The sequence below is a fragment of the Trachypithecus francoisi genome, unplaced genomic scaffold, assembly GCF_009764315.1.
Source record: "Trachypithecus francoisi isolate TF-2019V2 unplaced genomic scaffold, Tfra_2.0 Lachesis_group6, whole genome shotgun sequence".
Taxonomy (NCBI): Eukaryota; Metazoa; Chordata; class Mammalia; order Primates; family Cercopithecidae; genus Trachypithecus; species Trachypithecus francoisi.
Window position 1 is genome coordinate 8702755 of NW_022681471.1, and position 16903 is coordinate 8719657.

Below are 16903 nucleotides of genomic sequence, written 5' to 3' on the forward strand. Positions count from 1 at the left end.
CACCTTGAATTGTAGTTCCCCAAATCCCCACATGTTGTGGGAAGTAATTTAAATGTGGGGGTTGTTACCCTCATGCTGTTCTCCTGATAGTGAGTTCTCACAAGAGCTGACGGTTTTATAAGAGGCTTTTCCCACTTTTGCTCGGCACTTCTCCTTCCCGCCACTATGTGAAAAAGGACATGCTTGCTTCCCCTTCTGCCACAATTGTTAAGTTTCCTGAGGCCACCCCAACCTTGTGGAACTGTGAGTCTATTCAACCTCTTTTCTTTATAAATTACCCAGTCTCGGGTATGTCTTTATTAGCAGCCTGAGAATGGGCTAATACAGTGAATTGAAATCAGTAGAGTGGGTGCTGTTGTAAGGATACCCAAAAATGTGGAAGCGACTTTGTAACTGAGTAACAGACAGAGGTTGGAACAGCTTGGAGGGCTCAGAAAAAGACAGGGAAATTTTGAAACTTCCTAGAGACTTGGAGGGCTCAGAAAACAGGAAGATATAATGAAGTTTGGAACTTCCTAGAGACTTGTTGGATGGCTTTGACCAAAATGCTGATAGTGATATGCACAATGAAGTCCAGGCTGAGTTGATCTCAGATGGAGATGAGGAGTTTTTTGGGAACTGGAGCAAAGCTGACTCTTGTTATGCTTTAGCAAGGAGACTGATAGCATTTTGCCCCTGCCCTAGAGATCTGTGGAACTTTGACCTTGAGAGAAATAATTTAGGGTATCTGGTGGAATAAATTTCCAAACACCAAAGCATTCAAGAGGTGACTTGGGTGCTGTTAAAAGTATTCAGTTTTATGTATTCACAAAGATATGGTTTGGAATTGGAATTTATGTTTAAATGGGAAGCAGAGCATAAAAGTGTGAAAAATTTGCAGTCTGTACTTGCAATAGAAGACTGCAGGTACCCAGAAGTCAAGAATTGAGGTCTGGGAACCTCCATCTAGATTTCAGAGGATACATGGAAACTCCCGGTTGTCCAAGCAGAATTTTGCTGCAGGGGCAAGGCCCTCACAAAAACCTTCTGCTAGGGCAATGGGGAAGGAAAATGTGGGGCTCAAGCCCCCACAGAGTCCCCCCTGGGGCACTGCCTAGTGAAGCTGTGAGAAGAGGGCCACCGTCCTCCAGATCCTAGAATGGTAGATTCACCAACAGCTTTCACTATGTGCCTGGAAAAGCTGCAGACACTCAACACCAGCCCATGAAAGCAACCAGGAGGGAGGCTGTACCCTGCAAAGCCATAGGAGTAGAGTTGTCCAAGACTATGAGAACCCACGTCTTGCATCAGTGTGACCTGGATGTGAGACACAGAGTCAAAGGAGATAATTCTGGAGCTTTAAGATTTTACTGCCCCACTTGATTTCAGACTTGCATGGGGCCTTCGTTTTGGCTCATTTCTCCCATCAGGAATGGGTGTTATTTATCCAATGCCTGTACCACCATTGTGTCTAGGAAGTAACTAACTTGCTTCTCATTTTACAGGCTTATTGGCAGAAGGGACTTGACTTGTTTGGGGTGAGACTTTCGACTATGGACTTTCGAGTTAATGCTGAAATGAGTTAAGACTATGGGGGACTGTTGGGAAGGCATGATTGGTTTTGAAATGTGAGGACATGAAATTTGGGTGGAGGGCAGGGGCGGAGTGACATGGTTTGGCTTCCCCACCCAGATGTCATCTTGAATTGTAGCTCCCATAATTCCCACATGTTGTGAGAAGGATCTGGTGGGAGATAATTGAAATATGGGGGTGGTTCCCCCATACTGTTCTTGTAGTAGTGAATAAGTCTCATGAGATCTGATGGTTTTGTAAGGGGAAACCCCTTTTGCCTGGTTCTCATTTTTTCTTGCCACCACCAAGTAAGAAGTGCCTTTCACCTTCCACCATGACTGTGAGGCCTCCTCAGCTGCATGGAACTGTGAGACCATTAAACCTTTCTTTCTTTATAAATTACCCAGTATTGGGTATGTCTTTATCAGTAGTGTGAAAATGGACTAATACATGCAATAAAGGAGACGACTTGGTGCTCACAGTGGTAACAAGGAGAACATATTGTCTTAATAATTACTGTTGATGTGGCTATGAAATTAAGAAAACTAAGTAAGTTTTTAAAACTAAGAAAATTAAGTAAAGGTCCTAAAATAAAAACGCGTAGTGTAAACAAACAAAATTATTTTAAAATCCAGAAAAAGTACAGTGGTTCAGCAAGAATTCAGCTTTTTTGTTCCAAAAGAGCTCCACTTCATGAGGATAGTACTGCTTGCAGCTATTCTCTCTGTTAGGCACTCTGCAGGCAGAGTCATCTGGAGGAGGTGGTAGGGGAAGAAGTGAAAGTACTGAAAATATAAAGTATGCTAAAGACCTCGTCTTGTTGGGTAGAAGCATCATAGAAAGCTGATTAATTCGTGATACCAGTAAGAAAATGTACATTTTTTCAGTGCCTACAGTTCTTGGGCCCCACTCCTAGTTTCATTCCAGGACAGGAAGGGCCACACTGACTGAAATGAAAGCAAAGGCCCTGTTGGAATCTCAGTCCTGGAGAAACTGATAGAAACTTCCAGAGGAGCTCAAGATCATGAAGTAAATGCTAGCAATGTCAAACCAACTCTCAAAGAAGCGAAAGACTGACTTTCCTCTGGTAGGGGGGATTCAAAAAGTGCATAAACTGGGGAAAATATTTAAACTGAGGTGATGGTGACCAACACTGCTACTAAGGTAGAAGCATAAGGAAAATTCTGGTTTGGAGTGAGGGCTTAATATCAGTCTCAAAGTTGTTACTTTGGTGAAAAAGTAATTGTGATTTTTGCCATTTCTTTTAATAGCAAAAACCACAATTAAATTACTTTTGCACCAACCTAATAATTTTAAGATATGGTCAAAATGTCTCTTTTCAATAAAAATCAAATGTTTGAAGGTTTCAGGGTCAAAAATAAAGTTTGTTCCCACAGTTTGTAACCAGACTATTTCTCCTCCTGAAGATGTAGGTGTTCCCTGATGGGAAACTATTGGAATAGAATAACAAATCTTAGAGAGGTATGGTTGGGTGGGGCTCTGAGAAAACAGAAAAAGTTTAGAGAACAACATAAATGAAAGTAAAGGAGGGAAGAGATACTAATGTATGTGGTAGTGAGAAAACCAGTCTGACTAGAGTAGATGACCCATGGGCAAGTAGAGAACAAAGATGATTCTGTAGGGAAGGTCATGGGCACTTGGAGGGCACATGTGGACATTTAGATTTAATGATGAAACTTGAATTGTATGTTTTTGAGTGATATAAAAAAATGATATTTAAAGAGATTAATCTGGTAGCAATAAACCAGATGAGCAGTAGTGAGAGATTGAGAGATTTGTGGAAGGACTTAAAATTTGGAGGATGATAGCCTGAGCAAGGGGAATGAGATTGCTGACAAAGGAACAAACACTAGACACATTAAAAAGCAGATGTTTCTTTCTCCCTTTTTTATTACAAAAATATTACATACTTCAAAAGTTCCAATTGCACAAAAGTATATGAAGTAAAAAATAAATATGTACGTATATATGTACCTATTTGAGCATAATCACTATTAGAAGTGATATTTCAAACTTCTAAACCAGTATAGGAAAAAGTACATATACTTTGACAAATCTACCAAGGCTTTAAAAGGACAGAAAAATTAATGAATATTACCAAATTATAATAAATATGAAAGGTTTAATTGTGAAATATTAAGGCAGACATTGCAAGATCGAGTAAAAAAACTCATCACATGCTGTTTTGAAAAGATATACCCAAAACAAAACAACAAAGAAAAGCTGAAAATACTGGTATGAATATAATAGGCAAATGACAACAAAAATAAAGTAGAGGTAGCATAGAAGAGTCAAGACAAAAATCATTAAATGAGTCAAGGAAGGTATCTTTTTGAATTAATATATATTGTGAACTAATACAATCCAATAAGATAATCATAAAACAATACCCTTAAAAGCAATTTCAAATATGTCAAGCCAAAAAAGTTAGAAATAGGAGACTGTAAGAAAACAATTAAGTGAGATGTTTTATATATTTTTATTAGAAAATTTAGATAAATCAGACAAAAATAGAAAATTTGAATAACAGTGAACTAATTTGACTTAATTTGTAGAAGCATGATATAATATTTACCCCAACAAAAATATATATTTTCTCCAATTGTTCATGGAACATTTATAAAAAATTTATTTCATATAGAATACAAAGAAAATATTCCAAGAGGTATAACTCATGCAAGAAACATTCTCCATCCATAAGATAGTAAGTAGTAATTAAGGGAAAAATAAAATAGGAAGCAAAATATCAACTAAAACCCAACCACATTGAAATATATACACTTCTAGATAACTCTTGGATTAAACAGGAAAACAAAGCTTTAACTAAATATGAGGTGACAAAAAAAAAAACAGACATGAAAATGCTGAAAACTATAGGATACAATCAAACATGTGTTTAGAGGAAATTTTCTAACTTACATGCACGAAACAGAAAAGAAAGAATTAAAAGTAAACTAAGCATTACCTAGAGAATCTAGAAAGAGATCAAACAGAACTAAAGAATGTAAAAAGAAGGAATTTACAAAAGCAGAAGTGATATTTGAAAACACTTGATATTCCAAAAAAAATAGATAACTGAAAATAAAATAATACAAATCTATGGAAAGTCCTACCAGAGAAAATAAAAAAGCATATAGACACGTATATGCAAATTAAGGCACATCAGGAAATATTATGTGTAATTTCCAATCAATACATTTGAAAATCCGGATGAAATGGACAGTTTCGACAAAATTGACTCCAGAATAGGAGGAAATCTTGGATAAAATAATCATACAAGAAATGGAAAGATTTAAATTTCTAGGCCCCAAGCATGCACTAGGACAAAACAGTTATACTGGTGAGTGTACCAATCGTTTAAGGAACAGCTTGTGTCTAAGTTATTTACATTGTGGAAAAGGAAAAAAACTTTATTCACAAAAATATCATAATCCTAATATCAAATCAGGAAAGGGGTATCACAGAAAGGAAAACAATAAATAAGAGTTTCCCAACAAGTGTACCTTGGCACACTGGTGTCCTGTGAATGGCTTGCACGTGTACTGTAATCTTTATCTCCTAAGGCCTTGGGTCAACCAGGCAGATCCTGGGAAGCCAAGTTGCCTCTGCCTGAGCAATCTTGTCTATTTACCCCAGGGTGCCATGATGTGAAAGAGGTAACAGGGCACTTCTATAGGCATTTGTTAATATAGAGCTTTATATCCTAAATAAAATAATGACATACCAAAACGCCACTACCAAATCAGTTTTATTCCAGGAATCTAAGAATAGCTCAACATTAGGTAATTAACTACACTGATGGATTAAAGAGAATAACCATATCATCACCTTGATATCAGCTTGTCAGATGCCAGAAAAGCCATCTTGATAACATTCTATATCCATCCCTGATAAAATTATACGTCAATCAAGAACAGAAGGACATTTCCACAACTTGAAAAGGGGCATTTATCAGAAACAATGACAATTATAATATTTAAACAAAGAGGCATTTCTATTAGAGCCAAAAACAGAAGGTTGCCTGCTCTTTGTTAATCAACATCAATCTGCATTGTCCTGGAAGTTATAAAGTATTTACCAATGTGCTAAAAGAAAAAAAAAAAAAACATACAAACATTAGCAAGGAAAAGACAAATGTTTTATTATTTACAAATGGCATGACTGTGTACCTAAGAAATCAAGATAATCAAATGAAAATAAAAACTACTGTTAGGGCTAGGAATAGAGTTCAATATGATACCTGGATATAAGATAAATATTAAATAGCTTTTCTATGCACTAATGGTAAGGAATTTTTAAAATGCAATATCATTCGTGTAAGAGGAACTAAAACTATAAACTAACAAATAAGCCCAACAATTGTTTTAATATCTAAATGGAGACTACAGTAAATTTAAATAAATTGAGACAGACACCTTGTTACTAGATGCAAAACTCACTATCATAAAGATGGCAGTTCTTGACATGTTACTCAAAAGGTCTGAAGCATTTCCAAGGGATTAATTTTTTTATGGACATTGATGAGTTGATTTTAAAATTAATCTAGAAAAATAGGATGCACAAGAATAGTGAAAAATTCTGAAAGAAAGAATAATGTAGGGGGAGCAGTCCCATCATATGTCAAAACATAATGCTACAGTAATTAAAACAGTGAGGTACTAGCTCAGTACTAGAGAAATATTATCAGTTGAACAGAAAAGAAACATAAAAAAATACCCAAATAGTTCATGATAAAAAGAGAATTCCAAATCAGTAGGGAAATAATTCAATTGAGTAAATAAGTTGAAAAAACTGACTCTCTGTTCTGAAAAAAAATAAGCTTAGATTCCTACTTTCTACCATATACACACTTATAAAAGAAAAGCCAATCCTAGATAGGGTACTAAGCAGTAAGAATGTACAAAATATTGGAAGAACCAGGCACACTGGCCCACACCTGTAGTCCCAGCTACTCAGGAGGCTGAGGCAAGAAGATCTCTTTGGCCCAAGAGTTCAAGACCAATGTGGATAACACAGAGAGACCATATCTCAAAAACATATTTTTTGATTAGAAGAATATATGGGAGAATATTTGTATAATCTTGGGAGTGCAGAAGCCTATCTAAGTATGAAACAAAAACAAGAAACTATAAAAGGTTAAAATGTTTGTCTATTTACATAATTAAATCTTCTTTATGGTAAATCGCACCATAAATAAATTTAAAAGACAAATTGACAAACATTTGCAATATACACCTGACAAAAGGATATCAACTCTAATATCCAGAGATCTACAAATTAATAATAAAACAAGACAAATGACACAACAAAAGAATAGGTAAATGATGCAAACAAACAATTTCTTACAGAAGAAATAAAAATAGCTAGTAAATGTATGAAAAGTTGCTTAACTTTACAAATTATTAGAGAAAAATAATTTAAAGGAACGAGATTAGATTTTCCATCCAAAATATTGACGAAAGTCAAAAATAACAGCATTCAGCATGCCAGGAGGGCAATTTAGCTCAAACATGTTGATCCAGAAATTATATTTCTCAGGTACCAGCTCTTTAAAATCCTTGTAAAAGTGCAAAAAATTGTAAAGATGCTTTACATAGCGTTATCTATATAGCAACAAACTTGTTAACAACCAAAAGATCTATCATGTGGAGAGAATTGAATAAAAGATTGTAAAGATGCTTTATATAGCATTATCTATAATAGCAACAAACTGTTAACCTAAAGATCTAATGTGGAAAGAACTGAATAAATAATATAGTACTCCACACTCTGAAATTTCCTGTAGCTGTTTTATAAAATGACTTTCTACTGAGCAGGACAAAAGCAAGTTGTAGAATCTATATATAGGATGTTAATATTTTATGTTAATAATATTATTATAATATTATATATTTTATTATGTTACAATAATATAACATTTAATGTCAATAATAATAACATATCAACACTTTTCACTCCCTGTTATGTTTTTTCATTTTCTAAAACAAATGAGAATACATTCAAGTAAATAAAAAAAGTATGAGGAAGGTAACAAAACAAAGATCATGGCTATCTCTGGGAGATAGGATTAGGAGGATATTTTCACTTTTTACTTTATACACTACTGCTTTTTTTTACTTTTTACAATAAACATATAATACTTTTATAACAAAAAATAAGCCCACCCTATAAAACACACACATATATATACACATATATATGTATATATATGGGATATACATATATGGAATATACATATATACATACACATATGTATATATGGAATATACATACACATATTATGTATATATGGAATATACATATATACATATTATGTATATATGGAATATACATATATACATATGTATATATGGAATATACATATATACATATATATATTATGTATATATGGAAACATAAAAAAGTGATTTGAAATCTGACTACACAGAAACAATTATTGTTAACATATCAACACTTTTCACTCCCTATTATGTATTTTTCAACATATTTTGGATCATGCGCTATGTAATTTTGAGCTGGCTTTTCATAAATATAGTATTCTATTTCCCTGTATCAGTAAAAGCGCATTAACATAAAGTTTAAATCTATTTTAATTTTGAAAATAATGCATGTTCAAAATAGAAAATTTCAAGAACAACGAACCAAAAGAGAATAAAAATCCCATGTAGTCTTATCACCCACAGATAAATTACTTTAAAAATAATGAAAGACAAATGTACAGAAAGGGACTAATAATCCTTAGATTGTGCACACTGTCTCATTGATTCATATAAGGCCCTCTTTTATTTTTACCCATTAACTTGCCTTTTTATTTAATGTTAATAATCATAAAATTATTAAATAATCAATAATGGGATTTCAATTACATAATGACACTAACCACTACCCAATACATGAGTACTAGAATATTACCATAATATGAATTCATTTACATAGTCCTCCCATATTCTGACCCTCTTTCCTCAACCCCAGTGACCATTATCTTCGATTTTTAAATTTTTTTTTGCTTTTTAATAAATTATTGTATGCTGTGTGTATGTAGCCCTAAATAATATAGTGCTTAGTTTTACTTGTTTTGAATAATATAAAAAGGATATCCTATTATATGTAGTCTTTTGAGACATGATACCTTAATATTCTAGAAGTAAAATCTACCCACATTATGTGTAGCTGTAGAACATTCATATGATGACTATATAATATTTTATGTGAAATATACCGTGATTTATCCATTTTCTTTTTGGGACTTTTACTACTAACATTTTAGTGTATATCTTCTAGTTGTTTTCCTGAAGGCATTTAGTTTTCCTTCTACAAAAGATGAATATTATACATATTTTTGTGACCTATTTCTCTCACTGGTGATACCTTATGAACATATTCCCATTTCAGTAATATTCTTCCATGGTATAAATTTTTTTTTTTTTTTTTTTTTTTTTTTTTTTTTTGAGACGGAGTCTCGCTCTGCCGCCCAGGCTGGAGTGCAGTGGCCGGGTCTCAGCTCACTGCAAGCTCCGCCTCCTGGGTTTACGCCATTCTCCTGCCTCAGCCTCCCAAGCAGCTGGGACTACAGGCGCCCGCCATGTCGCCCGGCTAGTTTTTTGTATTTTTTAGTAGAGACGGGGTTTCACCATGTTAGCCAGGATGGTCTCGATCTCCTGACCTCGTGATCCGCCCGTCTCGGCCTCCCAAAGTGCTGGGATTACAGGCTTGAGCCACCGCGCCCGGCCCCATGGTATAAATTTAAATGACTGCACAGTATTCCATTAGATAGTTACAATATAATTTTCTAACCACCCCAACCGTTAGACATATGATTGCTTGTAATTTTTTTTGCTGTGATTATGATGCACATGGCCTTGTTTGGCTCAGCAACTCTCCTTTTAGAAATTTATCCTAAGTAATATGCAAATACATCGGCACACAAATATGTACAGGGACGCCATGTAGAATGACACAGTTTCTGTTCTTCACACCTTACATAAAGTATGTGTTGATCACAGAAGTTTTTATAATACAAGAAAATTGGAAGGAACTTGATCACCCATAGGAGATGGAGTAAATAAATTATATATTAAAATTATTACATAGCTGCACAGTTACTGACATAGAAAGTTGTTCACAATTTATTGCTAAGTGTAAGAAAGAAATAGGTTAAATTGCAGTATGATTACATTTTGGACAAGAAAATATACCAGTGAAAGTGTCTAGAAGAGCATACTCGAAAATCTTTACAGTGATTATCTCTGGATATTGAAATTATTTGAGAATTTATTTTTTCACTTTGCTAACATATATTTTGAAGTGTTTCCAATAGTAAAACTTGATTCCATGTACAAGAAAAACGATGAATAAATAATAGTTTTGTGCACAATTGTTTAAATATTTTTCCTGAACAGAAAATACCTGTACATTGTAAGAACTTAAAATAAAAGAATATATAGAAGAAAATAAAATCATACATAATCCAACCTATCCAATGATAATTAGAGTCCCCAATACATTTACTTCTAGTCATTTGTCACTGATTATATATTTTAAAATAGTTGCTATCACACTTTATGTAACCTTGTATGCTGATTTTTCACTTAACTTATAAAATGAATATGCCATAGTATTTTAACGGAAGAATATTTCATCATAGGTACATGGCACATTTACTTAGTCATTCCTTAATGTTAGATTAAGGTTTTTCTGTTTTTCACTATACCAAATAACTATGTGAGGAGTATCTTTGTGCATGAATTATCCACATTTCAGATAATTTCCTTGGACGGATTCCTTGAAGTGGAATATACTAAACCAAAAAGTATATTTTTATATCCCTTGATATATATTTTCCAATAGTACTCTTCACATATATTTTAAGGCAAAATGAGTAGCAGGGAAAACAAAGAGGTCAAAACAGCTGGGTCTCATGGCTATTGTTAGCACTCAGATTAGTAAAATGATATATAAAAAATCCTTTTTATTTAAGTCACAAAGCTATATTGTGAGAACCAAATGAGAATATAGATTCTTCAGAGTCACAATAAATATTACTTCTTTAGGAATGCTTTCCTTGATTTTCCAGACTCTCAGTTACTTTTTCTTCATGGCCTTACAATTGATAAGTAATTTTTCGATTATCTGTATGTTCTTTGTTTCCCACAGATTATTTTAAGCTTTATCAAAACATACCTGGCATACAGTTAGCGCTCAATAAATATTTGTTGAATGAATGAATGAATGAATGAGGTGACAGCACGCTATAAAGTATAAATCATTAGACATTCAGAAGGTATTTCTATTTTAATTGGTATTATTATTGTTTCTTTTGTTATCATATAGATGATTTTAAATCTTTAGAGAGTCCCTGCCTAACTGTAAAAATTTAATTATGTGGTTTTCATGGTTTTCATGTCAGCCAGAGGCCTGGGTAGCAACATTGCTGAAGGTACTTGGTGGGAGCTGAGACTTAGAGAACTAAGTAGTTAGTTCTCTAGATCAGCATGCTGCGATTTAAGGAGTTGTAGCTACCATTAGTTGGATACAAGGCAGTGGTCAGGAACCCAGGAGGTTGTGATATGTGAAGCAGGTAGATGCTGGAGGTTAGAAACAAACTAATAGTAAGTGTTCCACATAGTAAGGTACAAACTGGAGAATAGTCAGTAATAAGGGATTCAAACACATAGAAGAGATAAATTCCAAGCACCAGTACTCAAAGCATGGAGCTATGAATATGATTCTGAAGCAAAGGGTAATTGAACTCAGTGCTTCCTTATGGTATCAGAAAGTGTTTGCACCTACTTCCATATACAGGACCAAGGGAATGGTAGTAGCTGGTTGGGGAATAAAAGCTGTGCATACAAATACACTCTGGCAGTGACAGGATCAAGTGAGACCATTTGTATATGGGATTGTATAATATTCTACACATAATGTGGAAGCAATCAACCTTTGGATCACATCATTCTATCATGATTTTAAACAGCAGATATCACAGCATAGTGGTTACAATCATGGACTCTCACAACAGGCTAGCCGCGTTTAAATCTGGCTCCATTATTTAGTAATTGTGTCCTGTGGACAATTTACTTCACCTCTGTGTGCCAGTTTCCTCATCTGTAAAATAGGGATAATGATGGTACCTAGCTTCAATGGGTTGTTGTGAAGATTAAATGAGTTAATGCATGTAAGGATCTTAGAACAGTGCCTGGACGTAGCAAATGCTATGTTAAGTGTTGTTGTTATTATTATTATATTATTCTTTGGTCACATAAGACCAATGTTAAAAATTGATATCATTTAAAATGGACAAATAATACACTACACGTTAACTTTACCTAAAATACCAGTCTTAAACAGGAATTTTCTCATTAAATAAAAATTTCACTTAGACCTAAACATAGTCAACTGTATAAAAACTGTAAGCACTAGTGAAGTAGTAAAATTATTGCAGCAGTCCTATCTGTTTATTCTAGAGAAGTTTTATTGTGGACATTATTTTTAAAAGTTGTAGAGATTAAATACACATTTCCTAATTGTAAAAAACACAAACTGCAGCACAGCTGGTTCATAAGGATCTGGTCTATAAGGAGGATGATCTGGTCTATAAGGAGGAATGTCCCATTAAATGTTTTTGAAGCTAATTCAACTAGAAGCAGAAATAGTTGAGTTGGAAGATTTTTCTGTAGAGTGATTTTAACATGGGAAGGCTCAGACAGGGGAAGCCTAGATTTGAAAAGGCCTGGACCTGGGGAAAGTTTGGAAGATCTGGACTATAGAACATGATAGAATACCTGGATATTGCAGACACTGGAAGACCTGAATGTTAGAAGATCAGCACACTGGAGACGTTGGAAGACATGGATATTGAGCCAGTTGATGGAAGACTGGGTAGTTGTTGGAAGACATGAAGATGCTGGAAGACACAGAGATGCTGGAAGACGGGGAGATGTTGGAAGACGAGCAGATGCTGGAAGCCCTGGAGATGCTGGAAGACCTGGAGATACAGGAAGACACGGATTTGTTGGAAGACGTAGCTTAGTTGGAAGACATATAGTTTCCGGAAGATGTGGATTTTCTGGAAGACATGGCTTGGTTGGAAGACATGGATTTTCTGGAAGACGTACCTTTGTTGGAAGACGTACCTTTGTTGGAAGACGTACCTTTGTTGGAAGACGTACCTTTCTTGGAAGACGTACCTTTGTTGGAAGACGTACCTTTCTTGGAAGACGTACCTTTGTTGGAAGACACAGGTAGGCTGGAAGACATTAATTTGATGGAAGACATGGCTTTGTTGGAAGACGTGGATTTGCTGGAAGACACAGATTTCCTGGAAGACCTGGATTTTTCGGAAGCTATGGATTTGAGGGAAGACAAGGATTTTCTGGAAGACGTGGATAGTCTGGAAGACATGGCTTGTTGGAAGACGTGGATTTGCTGGAAGACACAGATTCCTGGAAGACTTGGATTTTTTGGAAGCTATGGATTTGAGGGAAGACAAGGATTTTCTGGAAGACTTGGATTTTTTGGAAGCTATGGATTTGAGGGAAGACAAGGATTTTCTGGAAGACATGGATAGTCTGGAAGACCTGGAGGCCATTGGAAGACGTGGATTTTCTGGAAGACATGGCTTTTTTGGAAGACATAGATTTTCAGGAAGACCCGAATTATCCGGAAGACCTGGATTGTTGGGAAGACGTGGATTTTCTGGAAGACTGGGAGGTTACTGGAAGACATGGATTTTCTGGAAGACATGGATTTTCAGGAAGACGTGGATCTTCAGGAAGACATACATTGGCTGGAAGACCTGGATTTTTTCCGGAAGACGTGGATTGGCTGGAAGACCTGGATTTGGTGGAAGACATAGATTTTTCTGGAAGACGCTGACTGACTGGAAGACCTGGATTTCTTTCTGGAAGACACTGATTGACTGGAAGATCTAGATTTTTCTGGAAGAACTAGATTTACTGGAAGACTTGGATTTGGGGGAAGACATAGATTTTTCTGGAAGACATGGATTAGCTGGAAGATCTGTATTTGATGGAAGACCTTGAAATTATTGGAAGACGCAGATTTTCTGGAAGACGTGGATTTTCCTGGAAGATCTGGATTTGGTGGAAGACCTATAATTGCTGGAAGACTGGATTTACTGGAAGACTTGGAGCTTCTTGGAAGACATGGATTGTCCGGAAGACATGGATTGTCTGGAAGATGTTGATTTTCCGGAAGCTCAGGATTATCTGGAAGACCTTGAGATTGTTGGAAGACTTGAAGTCGCTGGAAGACCCGGAGTTGTTGGAAGACCTTGACACTGGCGCCATTGGAAACCCTGGACATTGGAAACATTGTAAGCACAGGATATTGGAGACATTGCAAGCCTTGGATTTTGAAGACATTGGTTACTCTGGACATTGACGATTCTGGAGACCCTGAACATTGGGATATTGAATATTGGAAGTCACAGACAGTGAAATCTCTGGAAATTAGAGATATTGTAAGTCCTGTACCTTGGAACTCCTAAATACTGGCAGATATGAACAACAGCAGATGTAGACATTTATAAATCCTAAAATGAGAAGCCCTGGATTTTAGGAGACATTGGTAAGCATGGATACTAACATATTTATGTCAAAAGACAGTTTGGAAGAATTAAATTTTAAAGATGCTGGACGTCAAGAATACTGGCAGCCTGGACAATATGAGACCAGGATATTAAGAAGTCTATTCATTCAGACATTGAGGATATTGATGTACCTGAAAATCGTAAGACCTAGTTCTTGCAGGTATTTAAAGACTTGGGCATTGGAGGAATTGGCAATAAAAATACACTGTAAAACTAGAATGTAGGAGACATTAAAAAATGTAAAAACTGTGTGATGTAGTGCTGGAAGACATTGAAGAATCTAGACTTAAACACTATGAGATACATAGCCTCCAGAACACCTGTATATTGGAGACATTGGAGGATTAGGACCATGGAAGACTTGTAATTTAGAACTCTGGATCCTGAAAGACAAGACCTGGACTTTGAAGATGGGTTGTTGGAGATACTAGTAAGACCTAAATTTTTAATAACTTGAATACTGGGAAGTTTAGAAAACAAGGGCATTGGAGATGCTGCAGGACAGGTACTGGAATGCATGGATGTTATAATATTGGGAAGATCTGGCAATTAAAGATGTTGGAAGCTGTGGAGCTTAGAAGACTTGAGTTAGAGAAACTGAAGAACAGAAAGGCCTAATCTTAATGGTATTGGAAAGTCATGCTGAAAGATAGTAGCAATATTCAGAGTTGTGTATTAGGGCCTAGATATTAAATTAAAAGACATCATGAGACTACTCTTGTAGTCTTTAATACTATTGCGTCTCTTCTGCTAAAAAGCAAAACACAAGGAAATAGTATTCTAGAAAGGTGAGAAAGAGAAGGCAGGGAAATTCAAGAAAGAGCAAATAGTTTGAATGGGTTGGAAGCTTTTTTCATAGTCTCAATGAACTGGCCTTATTAGTTAACAAGATGGGAATGGGAAATTATCAAAGAATAAGCAGTATCTAGGTTGAGAGAACTGCTTGGCTTTAGATCAGGGATCAACAAACATTTTCTGTAAAGATTCAGAAGTAAATATTTAAGGCTTTACAGGTTACATTGTCTCTGTTGCAACTACTCAACTCTCCCATTGTAGTGCAGTCACAGACAGTAAGTAAATGAATGGGGATGGCTGTGCTGCAATAAAACTTTACTTAAAAAAAAAATGGTTGGGCTGCATTTGGCCCAAGGGGCCTTCGTTTGCTATGCCCTGCTCTAATGCCAAATCAAGATATGGTAAAGTTAAGTACATTCCAGCCTAGCATTCACATATGAGAACAAGCGGAGAACAGAGAACTTGTTCTCACATGGAGAACAAGCAGAGAAAATTGAAGCCGAATGGTAAATAACAATATCATGTGCTGTAATGATAGGAGATGAAACTGGCAAGAAACTAAGAATTTAGATCTCTAGGCAACTGTTTGGACAATCGCCCAAACAGGGAGCCTTGTATTCAAAGCCAAAATTAAATGGGTTGCATTCAGGGGCCCAACCAACAGGGCTGAGGATCGATGAGGATGTCCTGATTTAATTAAATAAGCTGGAAGCTTAAGTAAATTAGAGAAGAAACCCACGCCTACAGACTGGACATCTATGGAGGGGAACAGGAAAAAGATTATAGCTTGGTAGACTCTTCCCAGGCACCCTGGCTTCAGGTAATATATGTAATTTCTTAAGTGACAAAGAGCTTAAGTGACAAGCTTAAGGGATCAGACTTGAGCTGTGGGCTGAAGGCCCTTAGTACTTAGATAAGGCTGAGGAGTCAGGAACTATCACATATATTACATGAAAGAGAACACTGGCATACAAAACTGGGAAAGTACACTGGAACTAGGCCATGCATGATTTAAAGATCAAGTAGTGGAATAGATAGACAATGGGTGGTCATTAGACATCTATGAACAAGGAGGTATTGGAATCAGAACTGTACATAAGGAAAGTCAGTTGAGCAGCAAGGTGCTGTATAGCAAAGACTACTAGATATATATAGTAGAACACCTAATACTCCAAGTTAAAACACGTAAAGGGTTGGGATGTGAGGCTAATACAGTTATGTAGGTAAGTGGTAGTGGAGGCTAGAATTAAGGCAGTGACATTTCTGTCACTCAGCAGACGCAGCATCAGTTATGATGAATACTTAGCATTCTGAATAACACTATTTTAAACTTCTTGAATGCCATCATAGAATACATGAAATTCAAAGAAGTTCAGAAGCCAGCTGTGAGGAATTTTCCTTGCCTAGTAAGATTACATAGACTTACACAAATTCTCTCAAAAGGCAGCTGAGCTAATACCTTGGTAGTCAAGCAAAAACAGGTCCTATTTAGCTTTATCTTTACCCCTATATCACAGTTACCTAATTTTCTTTAAAGTGGAAACAAGTGGATGGATTATTTTCTAGAGAATAAGAAAACATCCATGTCCAAAACTGAGATTACCTCTAGTCACTACACAAATAAATGTTATGCAATGATAACCATATTATAGCATAAAGAATCACTACAGATCAGGGAGTAACTTACACACAAGCAAATTATTGTTTCATGTATCCCTCATCAGCAAACAAAAAGAAATACTAAAACTCATTTTTAAACTTCCTTCTCTCATCTTAAAACAATCATGCATACCTTAATTTGAGGGAAATTAAGTATCAAAATGTGAAAATTTTGCAAAGATAGGCACAAACTCTCATATTCTGGTTGCATAATGCTTATTCATATAATAATAATAACAATTATTGAGCGCTTACTATGTGCCAGGC

At 35.6% G+C, this 16903-nt stretch overlaps 1 protein-coding gene across 1 annotated transcript; it reads left to right on the forward strand.

The window, feature by feature from the left end:
• The first annotated feature begins 12441 nt into the window (after positions 1-12441).
• Positions 12442-13879, forward strand: CDR1 (cerebellar degeneration related protein 1). The gene is given in 5 exon segments (XM_033201488.1): positions 12442-12971; positions 12974-13006; positions 13009-13151; positions 13153-13278; positions 13280-13879. Coding segments are annotated over 5 exon segments (774 nt in total). The 5' UTR covers positions 12442-12646; the 3' UTR covers positions 13427-13879.
• Positions 13880-16903: the final 3024 nt, after the last annotated feature.